Source organism: Anastrepha obliqua, chromosome 2 (assembly GCF_027943255.1).
Source record: "Anastrepha obliqua isolate idAnaObli1 chromosome 2, idAnaObli1_1.0, whole genome shotgun sequence".
In the NCBI taxonomy this organism is placed as follows: domain Eukaryota; kingdom Metazoa; phylum Arthropoda; class Insecta; order Diptera; family Tephritidae; genus Anastrepha; species Anastrepha obliqua.
The window spans coordinates 45,940,781-45,965,485 of NC_072893.1; the positions used below are offsets into that span (position 1 = coordinate 45,940,781).

Genomic DNA, 24,705 nt, shown 5'->3' on the forward strand with positions numbered 1-24,705 from the left:
CTAGAAGTTTCGCGCTTTGACTCACCTTCGTTTGTATTGTCGTTGGCATTTGTAAAAAGTGGCTCCCACTCAGCAGGCAGTGAGTCGCTATCCACCGCGAAACCATGATTTTGTGAAGTCATAAAACACCGACCAGTGCCGTTGTGCACACATGGCAGATTATGTCCACGATTGCCATACTTCATCTTATATGTCTTGCAACCAATAGCGGTGGCGAGCAATTGATGACCCAAGCAAATACCAAAGATGGGTTTCTTTCCATTTTTTAGCACCTTTTGTATTTGCGTAACTGTATCCTTACATACAACCGGGTCACCAGGACCATTACTAATAAAGAGACCATCAAATTCCTGCTCATTCAGCGCATAGTTCCATGGTACTAAGTCGACACGTGCGCCACGTGACACAAAACATTTAATCTGATTCAACTTCAAACCACAATCGATCGCACAAATTCGTGGTGTGCCTGTAGCATTAAAGACTTGTGGCTTCTTAACCGAACACTCAGCTACCAAATTCCGTTTGTTTGGATCGTTGAAGGTTAGACTTCTTACATTAGTTGGGAGCTCGTACACAATACGGCCGAGTATGGAACCATTTTCTCGTATCTTTTTCGTGAGTGCGCGGGTGTCTATGCCACTAATACCCGGCACACCATGACCTTCCATCCAGCGCGAAAGCGTCTGTTGGGTACGCCAATGTGATGGCGATTCACACACTTCACCCACCACCAATGCAGCTACTGTAATGCCCTCGAACCATTCGAAATTTACCGGCAAACCATGCTCGTCGAGTTCCTTCTCATCTGGTACACCGTAGTTACCGATTAGCGGATAAGTGAGTACAAGAATTTGTGCGCGATATGAACGATCAGTCATCGATTCGGGATAACCGACCATACCGGTTTGGAAGACAACTTCTCCATCGACGGGAGCTTTGGCACCAAAAGCGTGGCCTGGCAAAACGGTTCCGTCTTGTAAGACCAAAAAGCAATTTGGTGATTTCATTCTAAATGATTAGTGACGCGCTGAAAATAGGCAAGTAAAAAGAGTTTTTAATGAACTTACAGAAAATGTCCTAAATGTCTTTAAAAAGGGCGTATTTGATCTGATTTCTAGCTGACCCGTATCGGTTGTTATTAATGTTTTGTTAGTGTTTTTTACTTCTGTTATTAATATTAGGTACCCATAACCCCGCCACCATGACCGAATATGTTCGTGCGTTACTACCATTCAGAAGTGCACAAAATTGACACCCGCTGTGCGCAAGAAACAGCAATTGATAGAAAAAGTGTTTCTATTGGCGCTTGCTCTTCGGCAAGCAACGGCAACCCTCCGAGTGTATTTCTGTTATGAAAAATCTCCTCTCCTCAAATTAAACCATCTGCCGTTCGGAGGTGGCGTAAATTCGTTGTCCCACCACTTTATGGAAAATATAAAGACGCTCACCACAAAGGAGCTCAGTTAAACACCCAAAATTGGTGTAAGCGCTAATTATAAATTTAATATACATACTAAGTTGTTCAATAAGTTTTGCGGGTATATATCCGGGTATATAATATTTATTATTTGTTTTCATCACCATTTTTTTACTTAGAAATGAGAATAAATGAGCACAATTATGTCATTCTCACAAATTGGGCAGCTCTCAGTACACATTGTTGCGCAAGATCTTGACCTACATACATCTTCCCAAGATGAAATTGACTCAGGAAATGAAGCCTCTTGATCATTTTAAGCGTCGTAAAATCTTCTGTATAAGTGTGAAGAAAATCCACTACTACTGTCTTGGGTTAGAATTGGATCAATTTATGGTAATATTAGTGATAAATGGTTTTAATACACTGGAGTCACATGCCGGACAGCTGGTTAAACAATGCTCTACTGAAGGCGATGCAACCTAATCTCGAGAAGTGTCTGGGTTGAACAGCCACCACGCTCGCTAAATTCTAGTAATGAATTATATGAAATATAATTATAAATAATTACATTGCAGGAGTAAGACAACCAGCAGGTATCATCCTGGCTTATTTCTATAAAAAATGTTTATTTTATAGTGTCAGTTTAGGAACACACTCGCTAGTGAAATATCTTGCATTAAGAACAATAAGTGTGGTAGAGTGGTAGAAAATTGGCTCAAAGAATCGATCGCTCGAAAAATGTCCGAGGTAACCATGAAGGGAATGAAGAATGTTGAATTCCGTGCGAAACCGTAGAGAGCTAATGTTGATTGCAGGGATGATAGATTAATAGGTTTGGCCTTCAGCCATATGTTAGGTTAGATTTTTGCGATTGTCCACTATGGGACACACTCAGGCTCATAGACCATCAGAGTGTATACTTTTCAAACATTTTAGAAGTTCCTTGATTCCGACAGAACTAAGATCGTCCAATTAAAGGATTGTCTACCTAAAATGGTGAGTCTACGTCTGGATAGAGCAGGACAGTGGCACAAAAGGTGCGGGATTGTGTCTTACTCTTCCTCATCTAGACAGCTTCTGCAGAAGTCATGTGCTTGCACACCTATCCTCTGGGCATGTCTGCCGATTAGTTCAGCCTGAAAGACACTACAGTAGTCGGGAAGCTAAAAACTGAAGAAGACCCAAAGATGTTCGGAATATATATGTGCACCCACCCTGTCTTCGAGCTTTGAACCATCTGTGTATATATGGATGGACTCGTCCTGTCTTACTTCGTCCCGTTCCTACTCCTCTCTCGAGGGTAGGAGGGTCGTTAACGTTGTAATGGCAAGTGTAGGCGGGACTGCATAGACCACCTGTCTGAGAAGCTCCCAAATGCCATTCAAGATTTTACCGTGGCCGTAGTCTGTGTTTGACCACTTACTCAAATTGCTCAGTTTTATTGTCGCACTGCGTGCAATGTATCTTGCTGCAGGTCTATCGGAAGAAAGTTTAATACCGCATATAATGCTTTCGATGGTGTGGATGACATTTCACCGGTTATAAGAACTGAGAGGAGTCTTTGCCTTCTCAAGGACATTCCACCATATTGTAATACCATAGTAGAAAATTGGTCTAACTACTGCTGTGCATAACCAGTGCATTAATCTGGATTTCAACCCGCTTTTTTTTGTCGTTGTTCAGACGGCAACGAAGCGTCATTGATTGATTTTTTTCGTATATCACCAACACAATCTCCGTTTTTACGTAAACACACCCCAACTGACGTCAGCAAATCAGCTGATTCTGTCATATTCGCTGAGAGCCAAATAACTGAATAGCACACCTCTAAAAATCTCTTCCCCATGGTTACTCAAAAGAAAATCCACACACAACTGTCTAGTTCACAAGTGCCAAACATGAGTGATATACGATGATATTTGCCAAAATCTTCCGGTGAAAATGTTTAATAAAAAATTGGACTATTTGTTTCAAATCTGCGGAGCTGTTAATTTAATTTTTTTTAAATAACAGAACTTGGGAATTAGAAAGAGTTTCTAATTAGTGGCACGATGCTGTATGAAAAATTACCTTAAATTATACAAGGTGGCGCAAAATTAATCACCCAATTTTGCTTTTGAATAACTTTTTGTCTAAATATATAATTATTTGGAGTGATGGCAATCTTTATTTCGACCTTTACGCGCTCCACTGTTTGTCTGTTTGTATACCGCATTTGCAAAAATTATAAAATAATTCATGAATTTATTTTGATTTTTTCTTTTGTGAGTAAAATATAAAAATTTAATATATAATAAATATTTCACTATCGCTTAAATCAAAATTGTTTGCCTAATTACCTAACTTTTTGGGAAAAACAATTGTTGAAGTGAAGACATAAATTGCTTAAAAAAAATAAATAAATAATTGCCGGATACACCTCTGTTAGGTGTTTGGCCGAGCTCTTCCTACTATTTGTGCCGTGAATCTCGATATTGTTCCACAAATAGAGGGACCTATAATTTTAAGCCGACTCCACCCAGCAAATGGTTTTTTTATGAGGAGCTTTTTCATGGCAGAAATGCCCTCGGAGGTTTGCCATTGCCTGCTGAAGAACAACCGCTATTAGAAAAAACCTTTTCTATTATTTGATGCTCATGTACGGAGATTCGCATCTACGCTTCCCAAATGGTAGTCACGCACCAACTCATTCGACTACAGCGGCCGCCAATAAATTGCCTCGCTTTGTTTACTATTGCCTCACTGGATTTTTGGTGTGGTTGTTTGGGATTCTTTACATGGAGTATCTGTAATATTTGCCCATTCCTACAATGCTGACCAATGCTCTGTTTTTGTATGAAAATAAAGAATTTCTGCTAATGTTTTTTATGCGATTTTCTGAGGAGCGCATATGCCGCATAAAAATGACATAAGTGTACAATTTCGGTAAAAAAGTCAATCGATGCTTTTTTTTTATTATCACACTTTTGTTTATAAAGGGTATAATGATTCATATATGTATGTATTTAATTTCATTTCATTGTTTACGTTTCTCTGAAAGCACGTGTCCATTCGTTCCATTAGCAAATTTCTCGCGCTCAAATGCCGAAAACTTTGAAGAGTACCAGAAAATAAACTTAACCTGAACGAATCTCATTTTCTCACTTTTAGTGAGCAAGAAGAGGCGGAGAGAAACAAGTTAAGACACGAAATCGCGCGACAACATAAAACCATCTGTTGGTAAGTATGTATGTACGTATAAAGTTAGCAATTGTGTTGTGGTCCACGCATTTTTAGCACTACGCTAACTAAAGTTGATTATACACGCATACCAATGCGTTTGTAAGAATGAATGTACGTGTGTTATAATGATTGTTGTTGTTAATTTTTTGTGCGAATAGATAAGACATTACCAAGGTATGAATATTTATGCTGCGACATTTCTATAACCAATTCAATGCGCGTAATTAATTTAATTCTATACATATGTACATACACATCTATTTTTTTAATTTGTATGCGCACATATCAATATTTTGAAAAAAAGGTTTCTTCATTTAAAAATTGTATTTTTGGTATGCAGAATAAATACCTAAAGCTCGACTGTTTTGCAATTCAACATTAAATTCAAAATATCGAATAATAAGTAGGTAGCTTAAAAAAAAATGTAAATGCCTGTCGAATTTTCTATTGATTCTTTAGGCATAAATCTTTGAAAAATGAACATGTACATGCATACATACGAATGTATTTTGCAACTGTATGCGACAAAAATTATATTTACACAAATAATGTTTGAATTGTTTACTATTGCAAATTATGAAAATAAATTAATCACCCTATCGGAAGATGTATAATTTTTGCCAATTGCGTCATACGTCACTCATATTTGACACTTATGAACTAGACAGTTACAGCATATAAACAGACAACCAATGGAGTGCGAAAGGTCAAAATAAAGATTTCCATTACTCAACCTAATATTTTTAATTTAGTAAAACAATTATTCAAAACCAAATTGATGATTTATTTTGTGCCACCTTGTAGCAATGCGTATTTATCTTGACAGCGTTGGTCTGAATCAAAGCTTCTAATTTACAATGACACAAACTACTCGCAAGGTGTTTGTTTGACTTTTGGGCAAATAACTACTTACTCAGCCAAATAAGAGGGGCTTTACTGGATATAATCGTTGGTTGGTTGGTTGATTCGTAGTTTAAAAACTTTTGTTAGCTTACAGTTTAATATTTGTATTAACTTTGCGGAAGAAGTAGTGGAGAAATTTCTAGTACATATACTTATAGAATATATTGAAAAAGTGAAAAAAGTCGGCAGGGAGGGCCGAAGAAACTGGCGTTCTTGGTATCAATGATCCTGGCAGAAATAACAACCAAGATGGTGATGCAAGGAACAACTTCAGACTCATTTGGCATTGTCACAGGTGTAAAACAAGGGGATACATTTTCCACCGTCATATTTCACCTAGTTTTAAATTTGGTTATTAGGAATATCCACACTGGAGCTGCCATTTTCACACAAAGTGATCAGATCTACCAACGCGCACTTGCTGACTGTAAGCTGGAGCTGATAACTAAAGCAACGCTTGTCGGCCTTGAGGTTAACGTGGATGAGACAAAATACCTCGGTAGATCTCTAAGCGTCACACGCTTTGGCACCAAGGTTGGTCGGTTGGTCTGCCCACATATTTTTCACAAAATGGAGAGTTTTAAATACCTGGGTGTTAGACGCCCTAATCGGCATGAATGATAGACTACGAGCTGCTAATAGAAGTTATTTTGCTCACCTGAAATTTCTCAAAAATAAATCACTATCGAGGTCGTGTAAGCTACGAATCTACTGGACGCAAATAAAACCAGGATCAAGATATGGCATCTAACCTAAAGAACTACCTTCTCGGCGTAAAATCCTAAGAAGGGATATTTGGACCAGTAAGGGAAGCTGATCCAATGATGAGCTCGAACAGCTTCCCTTACGGGTCCAAATATCGTTCTTAACAGATACAGCGAACAGGCTAAAATATTGTGCGCTCTGCTAAAATTCAGCGGCTGAGATGGTTCGGACACCTACTCCGGATTACGAAAAAGACATTCAACTACCTTATTGTAGGCAGTAAAGAGCGTGGAAGACCGTCAAGAAGATGGGCAGACGATGTTGTTGCAGATGTATGCCTTATAAATTATAGAAGTAGCGACGCAATGAACCGAGACGGATGGAGAGCGTTTTTGTAGGCTCGCCCCGAGCCGTAATTGCTATGATGATGATAAGGGTGATTAATTTTGCGCCAATGGGTATTTTTGGTATACATAGAGTTGTAGTTAATGTCTAACTAAAAAAAAAAGTGTCTAACCAAAAATATTTCCTTTTCTCCAAACGTATCATAAAATCTCCAATAGTTGAATTTCTAGTGAAATATTTTATTTTCACTCAATATTCGTTTATTCGTAAGTTGTACCGTGTTCAAAATACGTCTGAAAACTTAAATACATCAAACTTATCAGCAGATTTAAAAAATTTGATGCAGGTCTCTTAAGTTTACATTTTTCTGGGATTTGAGGCTATTTACTGGCAAAAACATTGGAAAAAGGCGTTTTTTTAATTAAAGACTCTCTAGTTTTAATAGTATCTTAATTGTATTTTTAACACGTTCGCGGACGTGAATGCTATAGCATTTATTTTTATAGTGATGCAAAATGACGTGAATGCTACAGCATTCAAATTTTAAAGCCAAGTTTTGTTCATTTAATTTCATGTATCTTTAAGTTTTTGTAATTAATATACATTTCAAAGTAATGGCCACTTGATTCATTAAGTTTTTTCATATAACAGTTAAAATAGGATGTTCTGACTACTCTTTTAATATATGTATAAGCAATTTTTGGATATTACAACTAGTTTCAAAAATAATTGCCTGTCTGTTTTTGCAGCTCCCTGAAATTTTTAGTGTCCGCGAACGCGTTAACCAACTTACAAATAACCTTGATCAAAATCTTTAGTAAAATTATACCGGTTTTTACTTATTTTTTTTTACTTATTTTTTTTTTAAGTTTTTTTTTTAAGTTTTTTTTTTAAGTTTTTTTGTTTATAATTTTTTTTTTGAAGCACCCTACAGATGTGAGTATACCGCATTGGAAATGTGGAACAAATATGATAAGGAATTAGAAAACAGAAAAGCAAACCCTTAATATAAACTTAGTAGGTCAGTTCAAAAGTAAGTGCGTTAAAACTTATCTTGGGATCAATACGTATAGATTAATACCCCCTTGACTTTTAGATCACTTTTTCCAGTTATTCCATAAAGTACATAATAAGCCTCTTGAATTGTCAAAGGAAAATTCACTGGTCCTCTACCAAGTCAATGTGCCGGCTTTTCTGCCGCAGTTTCTGTTTATAGTCAAGTACAGCGACCCAGTGGAAGACACTCCATATCATTCACCAAATCTGGCCACGTGAGATTTCTATCTTTTTTCCCATGGGGAAATCAGCTTTAAAATATCACAAATTGAGTAGCTTTGAGAAGCTAACTACTGATTCATATACCCACCGCCACTGAATTTTCGATAACATGCGTTTCTAGCCATTTATACGGGAAAAGTAATTAACCGAAACCAATTATGCGCGTATTTTGTAAACTTTGTTTTTTGATTGAGTTGCTGATTACAGCGTCAATCAATTCATTTTCATTTAAATGCGTTCCCAGACATAGTGACACCCAGTAAATCGTTAAACGGCTGTTTGAAATCTTTCATATTGTTCAGACGATGCACAGACGGTGTATGTATGTAAATGGATATGCGCGCGCAAACATATGCATCACACTTGCAAAAATGTGCACAGCAATTTAGCTACGAGGGAGACACTATATGTCGTACCAACACCATCAGCCGGTCGAAAGCATACTCACACTCAATTATCGCACAATACATTACTTGTTGTTTATATTCGGTTTTTTGATTTCGTTTTTTTTTAATAATTTTGTATGCGCAATTTACAAACGCAAATACGTACATACAACCGTACGTATGCACTTACATACAAATGTAAGTACTGGAAATTTGAAGTAAAATCTGTAACTTTTACAGGGAGAACCGGTTAGAGAACTTCGTACGTACTTATAACAAGAAAGCAAGGAGACACTTACTACATATATACAAATGTACATACGCATGTAAATATATGTATGTATATACATATATTTTTCTGGCTGCGTGGCTTTTTGATAGAAAGTGATTTGATGAGAACAAAAATATATACAATATTTAGTCTGGACGTCTTAGCATAAGTCCAATAGTTCACGTGAAAAATAATATTGGCAGAACTTGACTTTTAAAAATTTACATGTGCTACATGTGTTCCCTCGAACGATCGCGTGCACACACACACACGCACACCGATACGCACTTATGTGCAAATTTGCTAGTTATAGGCCATAATTTAAAATTTTCCTAATTAATATTACTTCTCTGATATAATTTATAATTGAGTATTTTTGGAAGCTTTGCTATCACTTTTCACTCACTTTGTAATGTAAAACTTTTTTTTTTTTTGAGATGTAAAACTTTCCACGTGGCTTCTGATGTCTCTATAGAACACAACCGTACTGGAGAAGGAAAAGATACCTTCACGATTGGTCGCTAGCACACGACTAAATTTCCGGAGCCCATATCAAAGCGGGTACAGAGTATTGAGTAGAGTTACCAAGTAAATGAAAAAAAATTTAGGGGAGATAACATTTAAAAATGTAGCTCGAGTTCTTAAGCAAATTAATCAAAGAGCATAGTATATGTATGTATAAGTATATAAATCCAATTTTTTTAATGGATCCCGGTGGCCTAGAACTCGAAAATTAAAGGTATTTTCAGAAATTTTTTTTTACACTAAAAACGATAATTAAATTTTTTAGGCTTTTTATAAAACTCTTGTGCATACAAAAATGAATTTTTTTTTTTATTTTAATAATTTTAGAAATGTCGCTGAAGTTGACCATCCTGGACGGACCTGGACGGTGTTGTCCATTTTGGCTCTCTTATTTATCTGAAACACAAAAACCAAAAAAATTATCAATCAGTATGACTGTAGCTACATATGTCCAGTACTAGAAGAATAAAAAAATGAATGAAAAATGAATTTGACACTCTAAAAATTGGGGTTTTTTCAGTTTTTTAATATAAAAAAAAAAAGAAATAATAATACGATTCTACGTCTAATCAGACGATTCAATTGAATAGGGGGTTTTTTTTAGATAATTTTGAGATAATTGAGTTTAAAGTTTTAAGATTGTATAATGCGATCATTGATGCCACCGCGTGACGAATGTGACTCGACCTGCGAAAACGTCTTTAGAATCGAAAATCCTGGAAATATCCTTCCTGCCTATACTTTCGAAATATCCAAAAAACAAAAATCAATTTTTTGAAATCACCGTAATCCATTAATATTTTTGTTTCAATTTTCCATAAAATAATATCTTCGACTCCAAATATACATATATCATACAATGGACTCCAGAGCACCAAGTGGGATATTTTTACAGATCGTCTAGCACTACCTAACCTGACCTTATAACTACAACTTATAGAAAATAACACAAAAGCATGAACTTTTTTTTTTTGATATAGAGCATTCGTTGTATAGTGAAAATGCGCAACACCTCAGCGAAAAAAATTTTGAAAAATCAGTATTTAAAGTTTAAATCAGCAAACTTACACTTTCTCATACTAAGATTTAATTAGTTACGAAACCGCAGTTCCAGAACATTTGTAAAACTTCTGACTTAAAAGTTTGAAACTTTGATGGAAATTTGCTGAATATTCTTTTACAATTTTTTTTTAAACCTTGCGATGTATGGTTTTTGTGATAGTAGGAACTACATTTGTATAGTGAAAACTTGTCAATATGCGGTGTACTACATCTTTTGACACTACTTTAGAAAGTAGAGCTAATAGTTCTCATATTTGATCATTTTGTCTAGTCGAGCTCTATAGGTATCAGTGAGGTAAAGTAATGAAAATAGAAATTTTAACATTTAAACACAGAAATTAAGTTTTCATATATCGCACAATGATTTTAGTACAATACATCAACCAAATGGCAACTCTATGCGCACATACAGCGTACGTAATTAACCTGGCTTGCAAGTTCCAGTATCATGACTTGTTTCTCTCGCAACAACAGCAGTAGAGAGCCATGATGGAGAGTCTTATAGCATTCTTGGCAGAGACCGGCATTTTTATGATAATAATATTGCAGGACTAGTATCTACAAACACTCTCTGCTTTTTACTGAGAGCTACTATTCTCGCCCAAGCGTTCTGGCCGTGGCTCTGAGTGTACATATGCAACTGTATTAAAAAAAGGCCATGAGAAGAAATCATCAAGTAGCATGAGCATGTCGGTATATATAAACTGTTTAGGCACAGTGATGTGCATCTGAGTTTAATCGATTTAAAAACAATAACCCAGCAACTTTTGTTTTTATTTTAAGTATGTCACAGTTGTACAAAAATATGCCCGAATATTTCAGCTAATCGTTAACATTTTTCATATTAACTTCTCAAAAGGCAGAAATATTCGAAATTCATCATAACTTGCATTAATTGGCATTAATTGTGGTAGACCAGGCAAAAATATGGAGTCTTCATCGTTGTCGAGTATAGCCTGGCATCTTCTTCATGCCTTGAACCAGCTTTTCTGCGTAGCTCGTCGACAAAGGGGACCAGATTTTGCAAACTTGACGCACGAGTTGCTTTAAGTCATGGACTTGCCTTCCAACAAGATGCGTTTTCATAGTTCTCTACACATTTTCAAAGGGGTTGGCGTTTGGGGACTGGGAAGGCTAGTCCAATACTGGGATACCGTTTTCTTGCTTTGTTGTTTCTCAAAGTGTTTTTCTGAGCGAAGTGGTTTTGATGATGTGGGACGGTAGGATATGTTTCCCTTCTACAGTCGACGTTCGATGGTGTTGATACTCACATCTATTCCCTTTTTAGCAAGAACTGATTGTGCTTGGCGTAGTCACAGAGAAGGGTCCCGCTTAAAAGCTTGGAAGATCACTTTTTATTACTTTTTTGTCGTCACTGTTTTCAAACCGCGATCGGAAAAGTCACCGATATTTTTGTACACCTTATACCGCTGATTCTACATCACAACCAGCTTTTTTGACTTTTTAATTACTTTTGCAGCTGCGGCGTAAGATAATTTCGGCCCTTTCGTAATGCGTGCATAAAAATACCGCCTCAAATTGCTTCGCGTACTTCTCACTCATATTTGTTTGATTGCGTTTACGGGAAGGATTCGAACGACACTAACCTGAGTTAGCACTGGCGTCGTAGCCCTTGAGTGGGACTATTATACAGCAAAAAACAGAACGAAATACGAGGTGTGTTATCGCAAATTTTGAGTTTTCGCAGGTTACGTATATTCGAATTTCGATTTTTTTGTGGCGATATGTTGGTACTCATATCTCTCACTCATGCCGACGAGTTCGGCCATTTTAAATGTTCAGTTAATTGTTGGCATCTGCTTTGTTTGCACGTGTTTCGGCTCGTCTTCGATTTTTCCTATTCAAAAAGATGGATCAAAGAACCTGTATAAAATGTTGTGTGAAAAACGAAATTAAGTGCGCGGATGCATTCCGAATGCTACTTTGGACCAAAGCAAAGTTTATCAGTGGTACAAAATGTTCTGAGAAGGCCGAGAAGATGTGAACGACGAAAAGCGTGCCGGACGGCCGGACGAGTACTTCAACAACAGGCGAAAAAATTGATGAAGTGAAGAAAATGGTAATGGCCAATCGTCGAATCACCGTTAGAGAAGTTGCTGAGGGCCTAGACAAAACGATTAGCTCGTGCCATTCAATTTTTTTCAATGATTTGGACATGAGACGGGTCGCTGCAAAATTCGTACCAAAACTACTCAATTTCAAGCGAAAGCAGCATCGCATGAACATTGCTAATGAGATGTTGGACTCTGTCCGCGACGACACAAATTTGCTCCAGAGTGTCATAACTGGTCGAATGTAAAAGTTTTGCTTACCGTTTTCTTCGACTGCCGGGGCATTGCTTGCCAGGATAAAACGGTCAATAAGGAATATTATAATAAGCAATCCGCCAGAAACGCCTGAATTTGTGGAAGAGTAAAAATTGACTCTTGCATCACGATTAAGCCCCTGCTCCTACATCGTTGCTTGTGCGCGACTTTTTGGCCAAAAACAACACACTAATGATGCCACAGCCTCCGTATTCACAGATCTGGCCCCCTGTGACTTTTGAAAATGAGGGGGGCCCATGAAAGGACAACGCTACGCAACCATTGACGAGATAAAGACGGCATCGAAGGAGGAGTTGAACAAGATAAAAAAATGATTTTTGGAAGTGCTTCGATGATTGGAACAAACGTTGGCACAAGTGCATAATATCTCATCGGGATTATTTTGAATGGGAAAAAATTAATGAATAAATAAATAATTTTTGAAAAAGCACAAAATTCGCAATACTTTTTGAGCACACCTCGTATGTGCGTATAATTTGTCATTAATTTTGTTTTAGATAGATTAGAGAATTAATCGTACGTAAGCGGTTCAATAAACTAAAAAACATTCTCTTTTGCGGTAAGTATGTGGGTACGCACTCGTTTTGGTGGCACTGTAAGTTAAAGCTCGCTGATAAAACTTTTTTATATTATAATAAAAGCTTCGATATTGTAAATAAAGCTTATTTAACGGTAAGAAGCTTTATTAAGTCGGTTCCCAGCATTGCTTTATGCACCTACTATTACTGTTATAACTTTAACCGTACACACACAGATACATTTGCAGAAATAGTTTTGATTATACTAAACTGGCGTATATATTGCCAATCAACGTTGATGTTTGTTTGAGGTTGTAGGGTCGCCATAACGTTCTGCTAACTTGGCCTGTTGTCTGGTCTCTCCATCTACGAGAGCGGTTCAATAGGTAGCCGCGTTTGATGCCAGAGGGCGTTCCTGAGGGAAGCTGGTGTTAGCATCGTGTGCTGCCATCTATCCAACGACGACAAAACAAATTTCAGACTGATTGAAGTTAGTTAGTTTGGATTTGGCAGCTATTCGAGTAGGACGTGTTTCGTAATTTTCGCTAAAATGGTACTGCGATAATTCACTTTTTGTTTTTTGGATGGGAAAAATGCGAGGAGATAAAAGCAAAGTTGAGTGCTGTCTATGGGCATGCTTCGCCATCTAAGACCACAGTTAGGTATTAGTTCAACGAATTTTAAAGCGGGCGAATATCCGTTTTTGATGAGGAGCGGTCAGGGCGCCCGGCAGACGCGGTTACCGAGGAAATCATTCAAAAAGTCCACGACACGATTCTCGCTGATCGACGAACGAAAGTGCGCGAAGTAACAGAGGCCATAGGTGTGTCGCCCGGAACGGCAATTAATATTTTACATGATAAGTTGACGATGAAAAAATTGTCGGCCCGATGGGTGACGCGTTCGCTCACAAGCAACAACAACAAGCGGATGCGACTGTTAACTTGGAAACAATATTTGGAGCAATTTAAGTGAGATCCGAAGGAATTTTTGCGTCGATTTGTCACCGTTGATGAAACCTGGACTCATCATTAACCACCAGAAACTACGCAACAATCAAAACAGTGGATTTCTCCCGGTGAATCTGCGCCAAAGAAGGCGAATGCAGTCACATTGGCCGGGAAGGTCTTGGCGACGATTGTTTGGGATGCGAACGGCATCATCCTCATGGATTTTTTAGAAAAAGTAAGAACGATTACTGGACTAGACTAAAGTGAGTTAGTGGACTGCTTTCACAAAAAATTGAAGGAGACACGGCCGCATTTGGTGAAAAAGAAGTTGCTGTTTTACCATGATAATGTACCACTAGTACATTCATCCGGAGTTGTCGCAGCCAAACTGTATGAATTGCGTTATGAATTGCTGCCGTACCCTTATTCTCTAACATGAAGAAATGGCTCGCGGTAAAAAATTTAGTTCAAACGAGAAAGTCATTGCGGAGACAGAGGCGTATTTTGGAGAGTTCGACAAATCTTATTGACCGTTATTAAAAAAAATGTTTCTTCATTTTGGTGTTTCATCGAGATTCGAACCTACGTTCTCTCTGAATTCCGAATGGTAATCACGCAACAACCCATTTGGCTACGGCGGCCGAAACCAGTAACAAATCTCCGTTGGCCGTTTTGCATGACATTTTTGTCAAACCTAATCATTTGGTTTCTGTAACAATTTGAATTCGGAGACAGCAGGTTGTTAGCCTAACATTCCTATTCTCGCGATAGGATTTCCACCATGTATTTATTAAGCTTGCGGGATCAGCTATTTGTTGGTAGCCGCTCGTTACTAGTCAGACGCTGGTTTCAGCCGCTTAATATAAGAAAAACGCTGCTTGGTTTATAGTTTTGAGCCGCGAGTGGTATTTTATTTCCCACCTGCCCTGCATATCTGCCGAGCTTCCCCCTATCCGCCACCCGGGGACGCGTCCGATGGGTGACTAGAAATTCCACATGGCCCTATGCTCCGCAACGGAGACGAAATAATGATGATGATATCCAAATCATACCATATTTGACACTTGTGAACTGGATAGCTGTAGTTTACAAATAGACAAGCCAAGGAGAGTGTAAAGCTCAAAATAAAGATTTCCATCACTCAAAATAATTTTTTCTTTAGGCTATTCAAAAACAAATTTGCGCCACCTCTTCAACCCCACTAACAGCAATCGCTCCACACTTTTCATATTCTGAGTCTCACTTTTGAAATTAGCAGAAAAAAGCTCTTTCGAGGGTTTTGAGTACTATGAGTAATTATTTATTGCAATACAAAAATTAACAATTCAATAGAATATAACAAAAATCATTACAAAAAACAAGGACACAATTTTATTACCATTTTTCATCATCTTATCAAAACTCCGATTATGAACATAAATTGCAATAAAGACATATGGAAAAATTACTTTCCACAAAAAAAGTTAAAATAAATAATAAGAAATGTGCTTCAGCAAAAGGCTTCTATTTTTTGGTTTGTAACTTTAGTAAATCTCAAAGAGTTATTTAGTATAAATCGGTATTCTTGCAGATATTTTTTATTGTGATTGTATGTAGGGATTAATATTTGTCGTATATATGTATTTATGTCTCATTGTCAGTATAAAGAAATCTAAATGCGTTCACTTTTCTTTTTTTCTTAACATTTACACAATTAGCTGTTATGCATAGCCGTGCATAGCTTTAAAATAATTTACTTTGCGCTATAGTAATAATATTTATGTAATAATAAAATATTTTTAAATGCTTGCTAATTAAACATTTGTGGGCGCATCCATGCCACAAATCACCGATTTCACCACAGCTGCGGCCGCCAGCGAAGCAAAATTCTGCCATTTTCGTGTCGACATGCCATCCTTGTAGTCGGAAATACCTGAAGTGGTGATGACAAGAAATATTAGTTTTAAATTTTTTTTCACTTTTTGAATGCAACTCGCACTAACCTTTCACCAATATGAAGCTCTCTCTGCAATTGCCGATAATGCTGTCCAGCACTGAACTCATTTCCACATCTGTGGCGAGCAAACCATATTTCTTTGCGAAATCCATGCGCGAATTATCGCTACGCACCAGATCACGGCCCGACCCAATGGGCCCAAGATGTAAGCGGGACCGTGGCACACCGTCGACGGTGTCGGTGGCGATCGGATGTGCCACCTCGATTACCTCATTGTTGCCGATATTCATGAAAAGCTTATCTGTGTTGGCGGCAGGGCGATTAAAGTCACTTTCTGTTTTCTGCATCAGCGATGACAATCCTTCGCGCAGATAAGTATCCCACGGACGCTTTACTTCCATGTTGGCCTGCAAGCCTTCAGCGATTTGCTGCAGGGAGTCATTGATCGGGAAATAGGTCTTCACATCTTCACCACTCTTGTAGACATAAACGTAGGGTTTCTCATTTCTGTGGCGATACGTTTGAAGAGAATATTAAAACCATTAGGAATACAAATAGAATAATTTATCTTTTTTTCGAATATACATATTTACATATAATAATTTTTGTGAATTGTAATTTTAATTTTAAGGGGCTTTTCTAGTCTAGAGGCCCGAACTTCGAGCATTTTTGACGGTGAATAAAAAAAAGCTATTGAAATTTTTACTATCCATTTTTTTATCATTTATTTATTTATATATTAAGAGCACACAAAATGAATTAAAAAAAAAAAAATTTTCATGGAATTATGCGTCCTTGAAATGGAAGGGGAAAACAAAAGGCAGTGCCCTCGTCGTCACGATTTCTGCCCTTGTGGTCATATGAAAAAAAGATGACAAATTCTTAATTAATATGAATGTCATTATCGTATGACGCAGAAAAAAAGGGGAAAACATTTTTTTTCATAAAATGGCGGCTACTCAAAAATTGAGGTCGATTTTTCCCTAATTTTTAAACTTACACATATTAAAAAATAGAAATTTCCAGTTTTTCGTGCGTCATCCTATAGAGATATTTAAAAAATATTCATGATAAATTTCAAGCAAATCGGTTGATTAGAACTTGAGATATCGTGCCGACCGTATCGAAAGAATTAGTTTCGAGAAAAACACGTTTAAAGTTCGCCGTCCGCTCAAACCAAAATAATTCGAATTTTGAAAAATCCTTTAAGGGAAATATTTTTGAATACTTAAACTATCGAATTTTGAAAAAAAAATTTTCGATTTTTTCAAATTTCTAGACTAGAATACCCCCTTAAGTTTAGAATTTTTTTTTTCACATTACAATATTCTGCCAATCTCGCCTCTTACTCACTTGCTCAATAGCGCACGCTGTTTATCCACATACGAAATGACCACATCACCTAGACGTACATGCTTTTTGAAATCCGTATAATGTGGCACACCACCGGCCACGCCCACTATGAATACGTAGTCGACCTTCTGGAATGTGCCAAGTAAACGTGTCGTTGTATTGCCTGTAGCGGTCATAGCTTCGCGGGTGCTGCCAACCGAAGGTAATTTCGTGCTGACGATGCGATGAGCGCCAATGTTGCCCAAGGTGTAGACATTCGATTCGCCTGATGATAAGAAAGTTTCAGTTTATTTAAAGGATCTAATTGTAGATGACCCGCGCACCGATATTCAGCATGGTGAGTGAATTAAGTGTGATTGAATGGGCAAATTTACAATAAAACAGTGAATCGGTGGATTGAAATGAGGAAAGTGAAATGTGAAAAACAAGAACAGTGAATGAATGACCTCACTCATTAAAACATTAAATGGACAGTGAATGTAGTTATGCTCACAACTTGGCTCTTTACTAGTAAATATTTACAAAAGAACGGAAAAAAGTCGATAGAAATTTAAAGCGTATTTTATAATTTATTTCTTGTATTTTCGCTAGCAGAATGACAGCTGACTGCTGACAGATGACAGCTGTGAAAATATGTTGTTAAAACTATGTGACCTTACATAAGATACGCTGACGGCACAATACGTAATCTCTCAATGCTTTCGAAGTATATATTTCAGCTTTGACTGTCAGGAGAAAATTTATAAGATTTTCGAAGAAATGAAGAGAATTGAAATTTATCCATTACTCTTCAAGCGCAGTTCGAGGCGAGGGAGGAGCAGTGGCCTCATTATTTACTTTTAAAGTTCGGGAGTACTCTGTAAAGTGGTAGCCCTTCCTCTTCAAGTGCAGTTCGAGACGAGGAAAGAACTGCAACTTTTAAAGTTCCGTAAAAGGGTATCCATCCATTCCTCTTCAAGCGCAGTTCGAGGCGAGGAAGGAGTTGTGGCTTTATTATGCAAGTTCGGGAGTACTCCGTAGAGTAGTAGCCACACCTCTTCAAATGCGATTCGGGACGAGAAAGAAACTGTGTCTTCAATATGCAACTTTTAAAGTTCGGCAGTACTACATAAAGTACTACGAAGTTCCTTGAATTAAGCTGTTGTGTGAGCTTGGTGTATTGTATTTAATAGAAAAATATATATTTATAATTTTATGCTTCATACGCGCACAAACTCATGCGGCAAAGACCGTCGAGGAAAATTCTAATCCTACGTAAATAAATAAATTACGATAAAACCATACGATAAAGCGGCGGTTGAGATGCAAGAGTTTCGCGCCATATGCCGTTGCAAACAGCGAGTTCTGCAAACGAAGAAGATGAGTAAAGGAATATACTTGCTAGAAATCATGTGTGGGGCCTATTGCTCCAACTTCTACAATATCCAGCGAAGACTTTGAAAGTCATCTGTAGTCTGCTGCGATAGACATCTTCATTAAAAATAATGCTTCCCAGTGTATCTTCAGGCTAATAAAACCTCCTACGAGTACTATGGTAAGAATGTACGATCCTCTTTGATAAAAACTTTCACACAAAAACGAATAAATTGAAAAAACCTATATATAAGAGAATCTTGAACTTGAACACGGAATGATCCAGAACTAATAGCCATACTTTGCTTCGTAGAGTCAGGCAAAAAAACGGATCTTGACTGAAAAACGTTAATTTCGAGACTGCTAAAGCACTGCCGAGAGCACAAAAGGAGTTGGCTCATAGTCATAAAGGCTTTTTATTTGGAGAACAGACATCAAAATATATTACTGAAGGTAACGAAATGGCCGAAGAGGTAACCCTTAACTGCTCGGCAATCGAAATTTCAGAGGTTATTAGTCCGGGAATTTTCAAGGGTCGCATATCAACATAGGCAAGGCTTAGTGAACTCTAAATGGTAGACACTGTATGAAATTTCTACAACGCTAAGCGCTCACTAACACCTATTCAATAACCTCTTGTAATGTTCTTTGTATCTGGTAACACTGCATGACGTTTGAAAAGTGATATTATGAAGATTCAAATTAAGCCACCGTATCATTTGATGAAAATTTATTTGCATTGAAAATTTGAAACATTTTTGCCACATTTGGCTTTCGTACTAAAATCAAAAAAAAAAATATTTCTTACTTTTTGCGGACATGGTACAGTTTTTGGAAAATCATTTGAAGTTTGGCTTGTGAAAAATTTAGCTCGAACCATTGAAAAGTAAAATTAAATCATTGAACAAATTGCTGACCAGCACAGAAATAATCACAACATTGCAGGTGAACTAAACTTTTAACACAGCTTTCAAATACTTCAAAAAAAGCTGGATACAAAGGGTGTCACTTGAACCACACAGGTCTACGCAATTATTACTATTTTATATTCGATTCAATAGCGTTAACGCAAAATTCAGAGATTTTTCAAGTCGCCGATTTTGAAAAACTAGCACCGTATGAATTGTAGTCAGCGACCCGAAGAACCCTCACTTTTATGAGCTTAGCTGAAAATAATTTCCAATTCGATCGTAATCGCTGGACCTTAAAGGGTTAAACTCATTTTATAAAAAGTTCTCTATTTTTTTTGTACCTGGTCATTATGGCATAAGAATCAAGTTTTAATTTGAGTATAGGTTGACTTCTCCAGTGCATCATATTTTTGAGGAAAGGACGGGTTTAAGGGTTTTTACCCTCGGTAGACCAACCCAGAGCAAAGGAAGGCTAGTCATGGCAGCCACAAGCTCAATTTTCCTGTACGGCAGCGAAGTATGGGACAATGCGCTAAACTCCAAAGCCTAGGCCAAAGCCATGGAGCCTGCGCAACGAACAGTGGCACTCAGAGCTGTCTCAGGCTACCACACTGTTTCTGGCGCTGCAGTCTTTATGAACAGCAGGAAGATAACCGTCGACCTCATGGCCCAGGAATGAATGGATGTTTGGGGCTCCAAGAATAAACACGTCATCCCTAGCGTCGTCGAATGGAGATGCCAAACCACGACGCGGTAACAAAGCCGATAGGACATTGAACCGAGTGGCAGATGGACAACAAAACTCATTCTATCAATAGGCAAATGGGTCGAAAGGAACTTCAAGGAAGTTAAATACTTCTTAACTCAGTTCCTCTTGATCTACGGATACTTCCGGATATACCTATACCGCATGGGCAAGGTAGGCGATCACAAGTGCCTATACGGCAAAACGCCGAGCGATGACGCCGAACACACGTATTTAGTTATGGCAGATGGCTCGCGGATGCGGTTCTGGGCCTTTCCAAAGTAATGCAGAAAGTAGTCCCGGAAAGGGTGTCTCCCCAGACGGGGAGAAGGGGTTGTTTTAGTGACCACGCCCATCGCCGCTGTAAAGTACGGTCGCTGTAAGTGCGACGGTAATGTGAACTCTAACTCACCCACGAAAAAAATGGGCCTTTACCCCCTAATGCCGTGATAGGCACTTTTTGAAACTCAGAACTGTGTTTAGCGCACAAAAATACAATACATTTGAAATCAGTCCCATATAAAAGAACAAAACAAAACCAAAACCTATATAGACCTAAGTTATTAGTGAAACATTTCCATCTGTGAACCTTAGCTGAAGTAAAACTTGAATAAAATGAAATTTTTAAAGCGAATAAAAATAGCAAAGCCGATATTGATGCAAAGTAGGATGGGCTGGAAAAGAGAATAAATAATACATTAAGAGCTGCTGGCTGATCAAATGATTTGCCTGATTTCTATTGCCAACGATTGATGAAATTTAAGTCGCAAGAGTAAAAGCGGGGCTACGTAGAAGCTTGAGTCTTCATCGTAAAAATGGCATCGCAGGCCACATAAAGCTGATGAGCACGCAGATATTTAAAGAGCTTGGCTGGGAAGTTTTAATGAAATTTTTGAAGCACAATTCAACATGTTTGAGTGAGATTATTCCTAATGTGTTTTAAATGTGATTGTGATTTATGGGATATACAGCAATACATATTTGCATACATACGAGTTGATAAGAGATTTTAATCAAAAACTCATTTATGTAGGCACACAAATTTTAATATTACTTTCGTATTAATTTTACACGCATGTATGTACACTGGTGCTCATATAATTAAGCCACTTTATATTTTCATCAATATTTGCAAAATTGTTCATGCTAAATTCTTTCGTTAAGTTTTTTCATAGAAATAGAGCTTACATCATAATAAAAACCTTGCAAATCAAACCTTCAAATTTTGTGAAAACTTCACACAAATTTAATAAATTTAAACAAATGTATGCACCTTTTAGGAATGCCAGTTCGTAGCGCAGTAAATTTTAGTGTAATAAAGTGTAAATTTGAAGCCGCTCAGAAAGTGACTTGATTTTTGATATTAAATATTAGTTTTTTGTATACAATGTTGACAATTTTCTTCCATAGCCGAGCATCCGTTCGGAAATCTGTTACATGGAAAACAAAAGCTCAATATCGTATTTAAAAAAAATTGTCAAAAATCAACGCGATGTTTAAACGACTTCAAATTTATCCGTTTGGAAATCTCTTATGTGGAAAAATGCTCAATATCATATTTAAAAAAAATTGTCAAAAATCAATGCTATGTTTAAATGACTTCAAATTTATCAGGTTGGAAATTTTTTATATGGAAAAAAGCTTAATATCGTATTTAAAAAAAAATGTCAAAAATCAACGCGATGTTTAACCCACTTCAAATTTATCCGTTTGGAATTTTTTATATGGAAAAATGCTCATGGAAAAATGCTGACAATATTAGTTTTTTGTATGCAATGTTGACAATTTTCTTACATAGCCGAGCATCCGTTCGGAAATCTGTTACATGGAAAACAAAAGCTCAGTATCGTATTTAAAAAAAATTGTTAAAAATCGACGCGATGTTTTAAACGACTTCAAATTTATCCGTTTGGAAATTTTTATATGAGAAAATGCTCAATATCGTATTTAAAAAAAATTGTCAAAAATCAACGCGATGTTTAAACGACTTCAAATTTATCCGTTTGGAAATCTCTTATATGGAAAAATGCTTAATACGAGTATCGTATTTAAAAAAAATTCTCAAAAATCAACGCGATGTTTAAACGACCTCAAATTTATTATACTACAATTAAATGGGCTACAAAACTGCGTACTCAGAAACTTTCTAGAAAGTCTGATTAAGAAATTTACAAATTCGATAAAACTTTTTTTTATTTAGTTTGTCAAATTTTTGTTGATTTCGGGCATAGTTTCAAACTTTGTTTTATAATGTTTTTCTTAAGCTATATATTTAAAAAATGTGAGAAAAAATATTGGGAATATTGAAAACTATGTGAGCACAAGTGCAGGTATATTTGTAGTATATAAGGTATATTCGTGGCGATAAACTCACAACACGCATCTATGTATGTATGTATATATGTATGCCTTTAGATTTAATGTACAAAAACAATGAATAAGAAATGTGTACGATATTGCAAACAAAGGTTTATACATATAGCCCGAACACCCAGACGTGGACAACAAAAGAACACAATAAACCACAACAAAGGAAATTGGCGGTTTAGTAAACACAATAGATTTTTTTTCTTACCGAATCTTCTTCTCTTTTTAGATTTTCTGAGTGTGTTTGTTAAATTGGGATCGGAGTCTGATAAAAAAAAATTTTTTTTTTTGTTTTTTATTTTTTTCGGGAGTCAATTTTTTTTTTTTTTTTTGACATTGCATGTGGGAATGGAGAAGTAGTGGACAGTGGACATATCGCCGATATATAGTCAGGTCAATTTAAGTAGGAAAAAAGAGAAAGAAAAATTTTGCAATTCGTTAGTATTTAAAACCATTTTCAGTAATTATTGATTGTTAATATTATTGAGTTTGAAAGAAAAACTAGAGATAAAGAGAGTAAATGCATTTTGGAGAAATAATTTAAGGTTCTGAAAGACTCATGGAATTTCAAAAATGCATCACCTACAAATATATATATATGTATATATATATATATATTATATAAGGTGGCGCAAAATTAATCACCCTAGATTTTAAAAGAAATTAACCCCATAGTACACATTTCTTTATAACACTGTACTGTACATCTTAAGCTGCCAAGCAATGGAACTCAAAAACTAAGAAATTAACTCAAAATCACTTTTTTCTTTTATTTAGTAAAAAAATGATTCAAAAACAAAATCGGATGATTAATTTTGCGCCACCTTGTATACATGTATTAGGGCGAATCAATTCGTTTTCGACACCGTTACTAGCGTATTCAGATTTCACTTATAGTTACATAACATTATTAGAGCAAAAGTCCATTAGAGCATAACTTTAAAGTCAATTTTGAACAGCCCAAATTTTAAAAGAACCCATCTTTGGTTAATGCGAAGTTAATAGGAAGATCAATAAAGTACTAAAGCACTATGAATGCTATTTTTTCATAAAAACTTGGGAATTTAGGATAGGATGGGATAAATGGCTGCATACGCGAGCACCCACTTGGACTTATAATTAAAATTCGTTCGTTCTGGTACCATACGGGGAAGGATAAAACAGAAGGAAGAAAATAATCAAACTGGTGGAAAAACGTAGAAGGCGCTTTAGATTAGAGAATGACGCCTAGCAGTGGCTAATTACGTTCGTATTAACCGCTTCAAGCTACTAATGAATTTCACCAGGCGTGTGATTTTAAACCCGCAATATCCGCAGGTGTAGCAAAAAAGTGAGAGCTCAGATGTCTAAATCTTTGCTCGACGAAAGCAGAGGAGCTGAGAAGCAGGTGCTTAGATGGTTCCACCTCGTCCTCCAGACAGCATCTGCAGAAAGGATTTGAAGCAATCCCAAGTCTCAACGCATGCACATCTAACGGACATTGTCCGGTAAGGATACCTTCCAAATTCGGTAGCTGCGTCTTTTTTAGCTTTGGAAATTTTGTGGTACGAAAAATTTATTTCAGATATAATTCTTTCATTTAATGGACTTCTCTTTTCTTATAATTTTATATAAAATCCGAATATGCCAGGAATGAAAACAAATTGACCCGCCCTAGTATGTGTGTAATATGCAGTTAGATATGCGTGACAACTCACCGACTGTAGTATAGCGCACAAATGTTTCCTTGTTTTCCAACATGGCATCCACTGCAAGTTTCTCACAATATTGCGCCGTTATAATGGCAATGGTGGGTTGTTTATTCGAAGCGATTGTGGGCATTTGTTTAACAACCTTTAATAAATAATTTATGAAATATAAAATTATGGAAAATATTATACACTTTGAGTAAAAGTATCCGGAATTTGTAGTATGAAAGGTGTAAGAGAGAATAGAATTAATCAAAAGTGTTTTTTTTAATAAGAATAAAAGTTAAACCTACCACTTGTAGACGGGCTTTGAACACTAGAACTTAATTTATAAATTTTAATTTCTTACTATTCAAAGTTTTCACCTAAAATCAAGCCGCTCGTTATCAAGCGGCTTACTGCTGACGTGCAGAAGCAGT

At 36.7% G+C, this 24,705-nt stretch overlaps 2 protein-coding genes across 6 annotated transcripts in view; both read right to left on the reverse strand.

The window, feature by feature from the left end:
• LOC129239672 (CAD protein) overlaps nucleotides 1-9,053 on the reverse strand; it is a 47,029-nt gene extending 37,976 nt beyond the window's left edge. Inside the window, exons 1-2 of the mRNA XM_054875367.1 lie at nucleotides 8,937-9,053; nucleotides 26-1,027 (exon numbers count right to left, since the gene is read on the reverse strand). Of these exons, the coding sequence (XP_054731342.1) occupies nucleotides 26-1,007 (982 nt within the window). The 5' untranslated portion in view covers nucleotides 1,008-1,027; nucleotides 8,937-9,053. The remainder of the gene's footprint in view (nucleotides 1-25; nucleotides 1,028-8,936) is intronic.
• A 6,186-nt stretch (nucleotides 9,054-15,239) lies between these two features.
• Nucleotides 15,240-24,705, reverse strand: part of LOC129237406 (uncharacterized) — a 105,410-nt gene continuing 95,944 nt past the window's right edge. For 2 of the 5 annotated variants that reach the window (XM_054872132.1, XM_054872133.1), the window contains exons 7-11: nucleotides 24,296-24,431; nucleotides 22,807-22,863; nucleotides 17,223-17,487; nucleotides 15,916-16,376; nucleotides 15,240-15,845 (exon numbers count right to left, since the gene is read on the reverse strand). In XM_054872132.1, the coding sequence (XP_054728107.1) occupies nucleotides 15,727-15,845; nucleotides 15,916-16,376; nucleotides 17,223-17,487; nucleotides 22,807-22,863; nucleotides 24,296-24,431 (1,038 nt within the window). In that variant the 3' untranslated portion in view covers nucleotides 15,240-15,726. The remainder of the gene's footprint in view (nucleotides 15,846-15,915; nucleotides 16,377-17,222; nucleotides 17,488-22,806; nucleotides 22,864-24,295; nucleotides 24,432-24,705) is intronic. The other 3 variants (XM_054872135.1, XM_054872134.1, XM_054872136.1) reach the window with 3 other exon arrangements.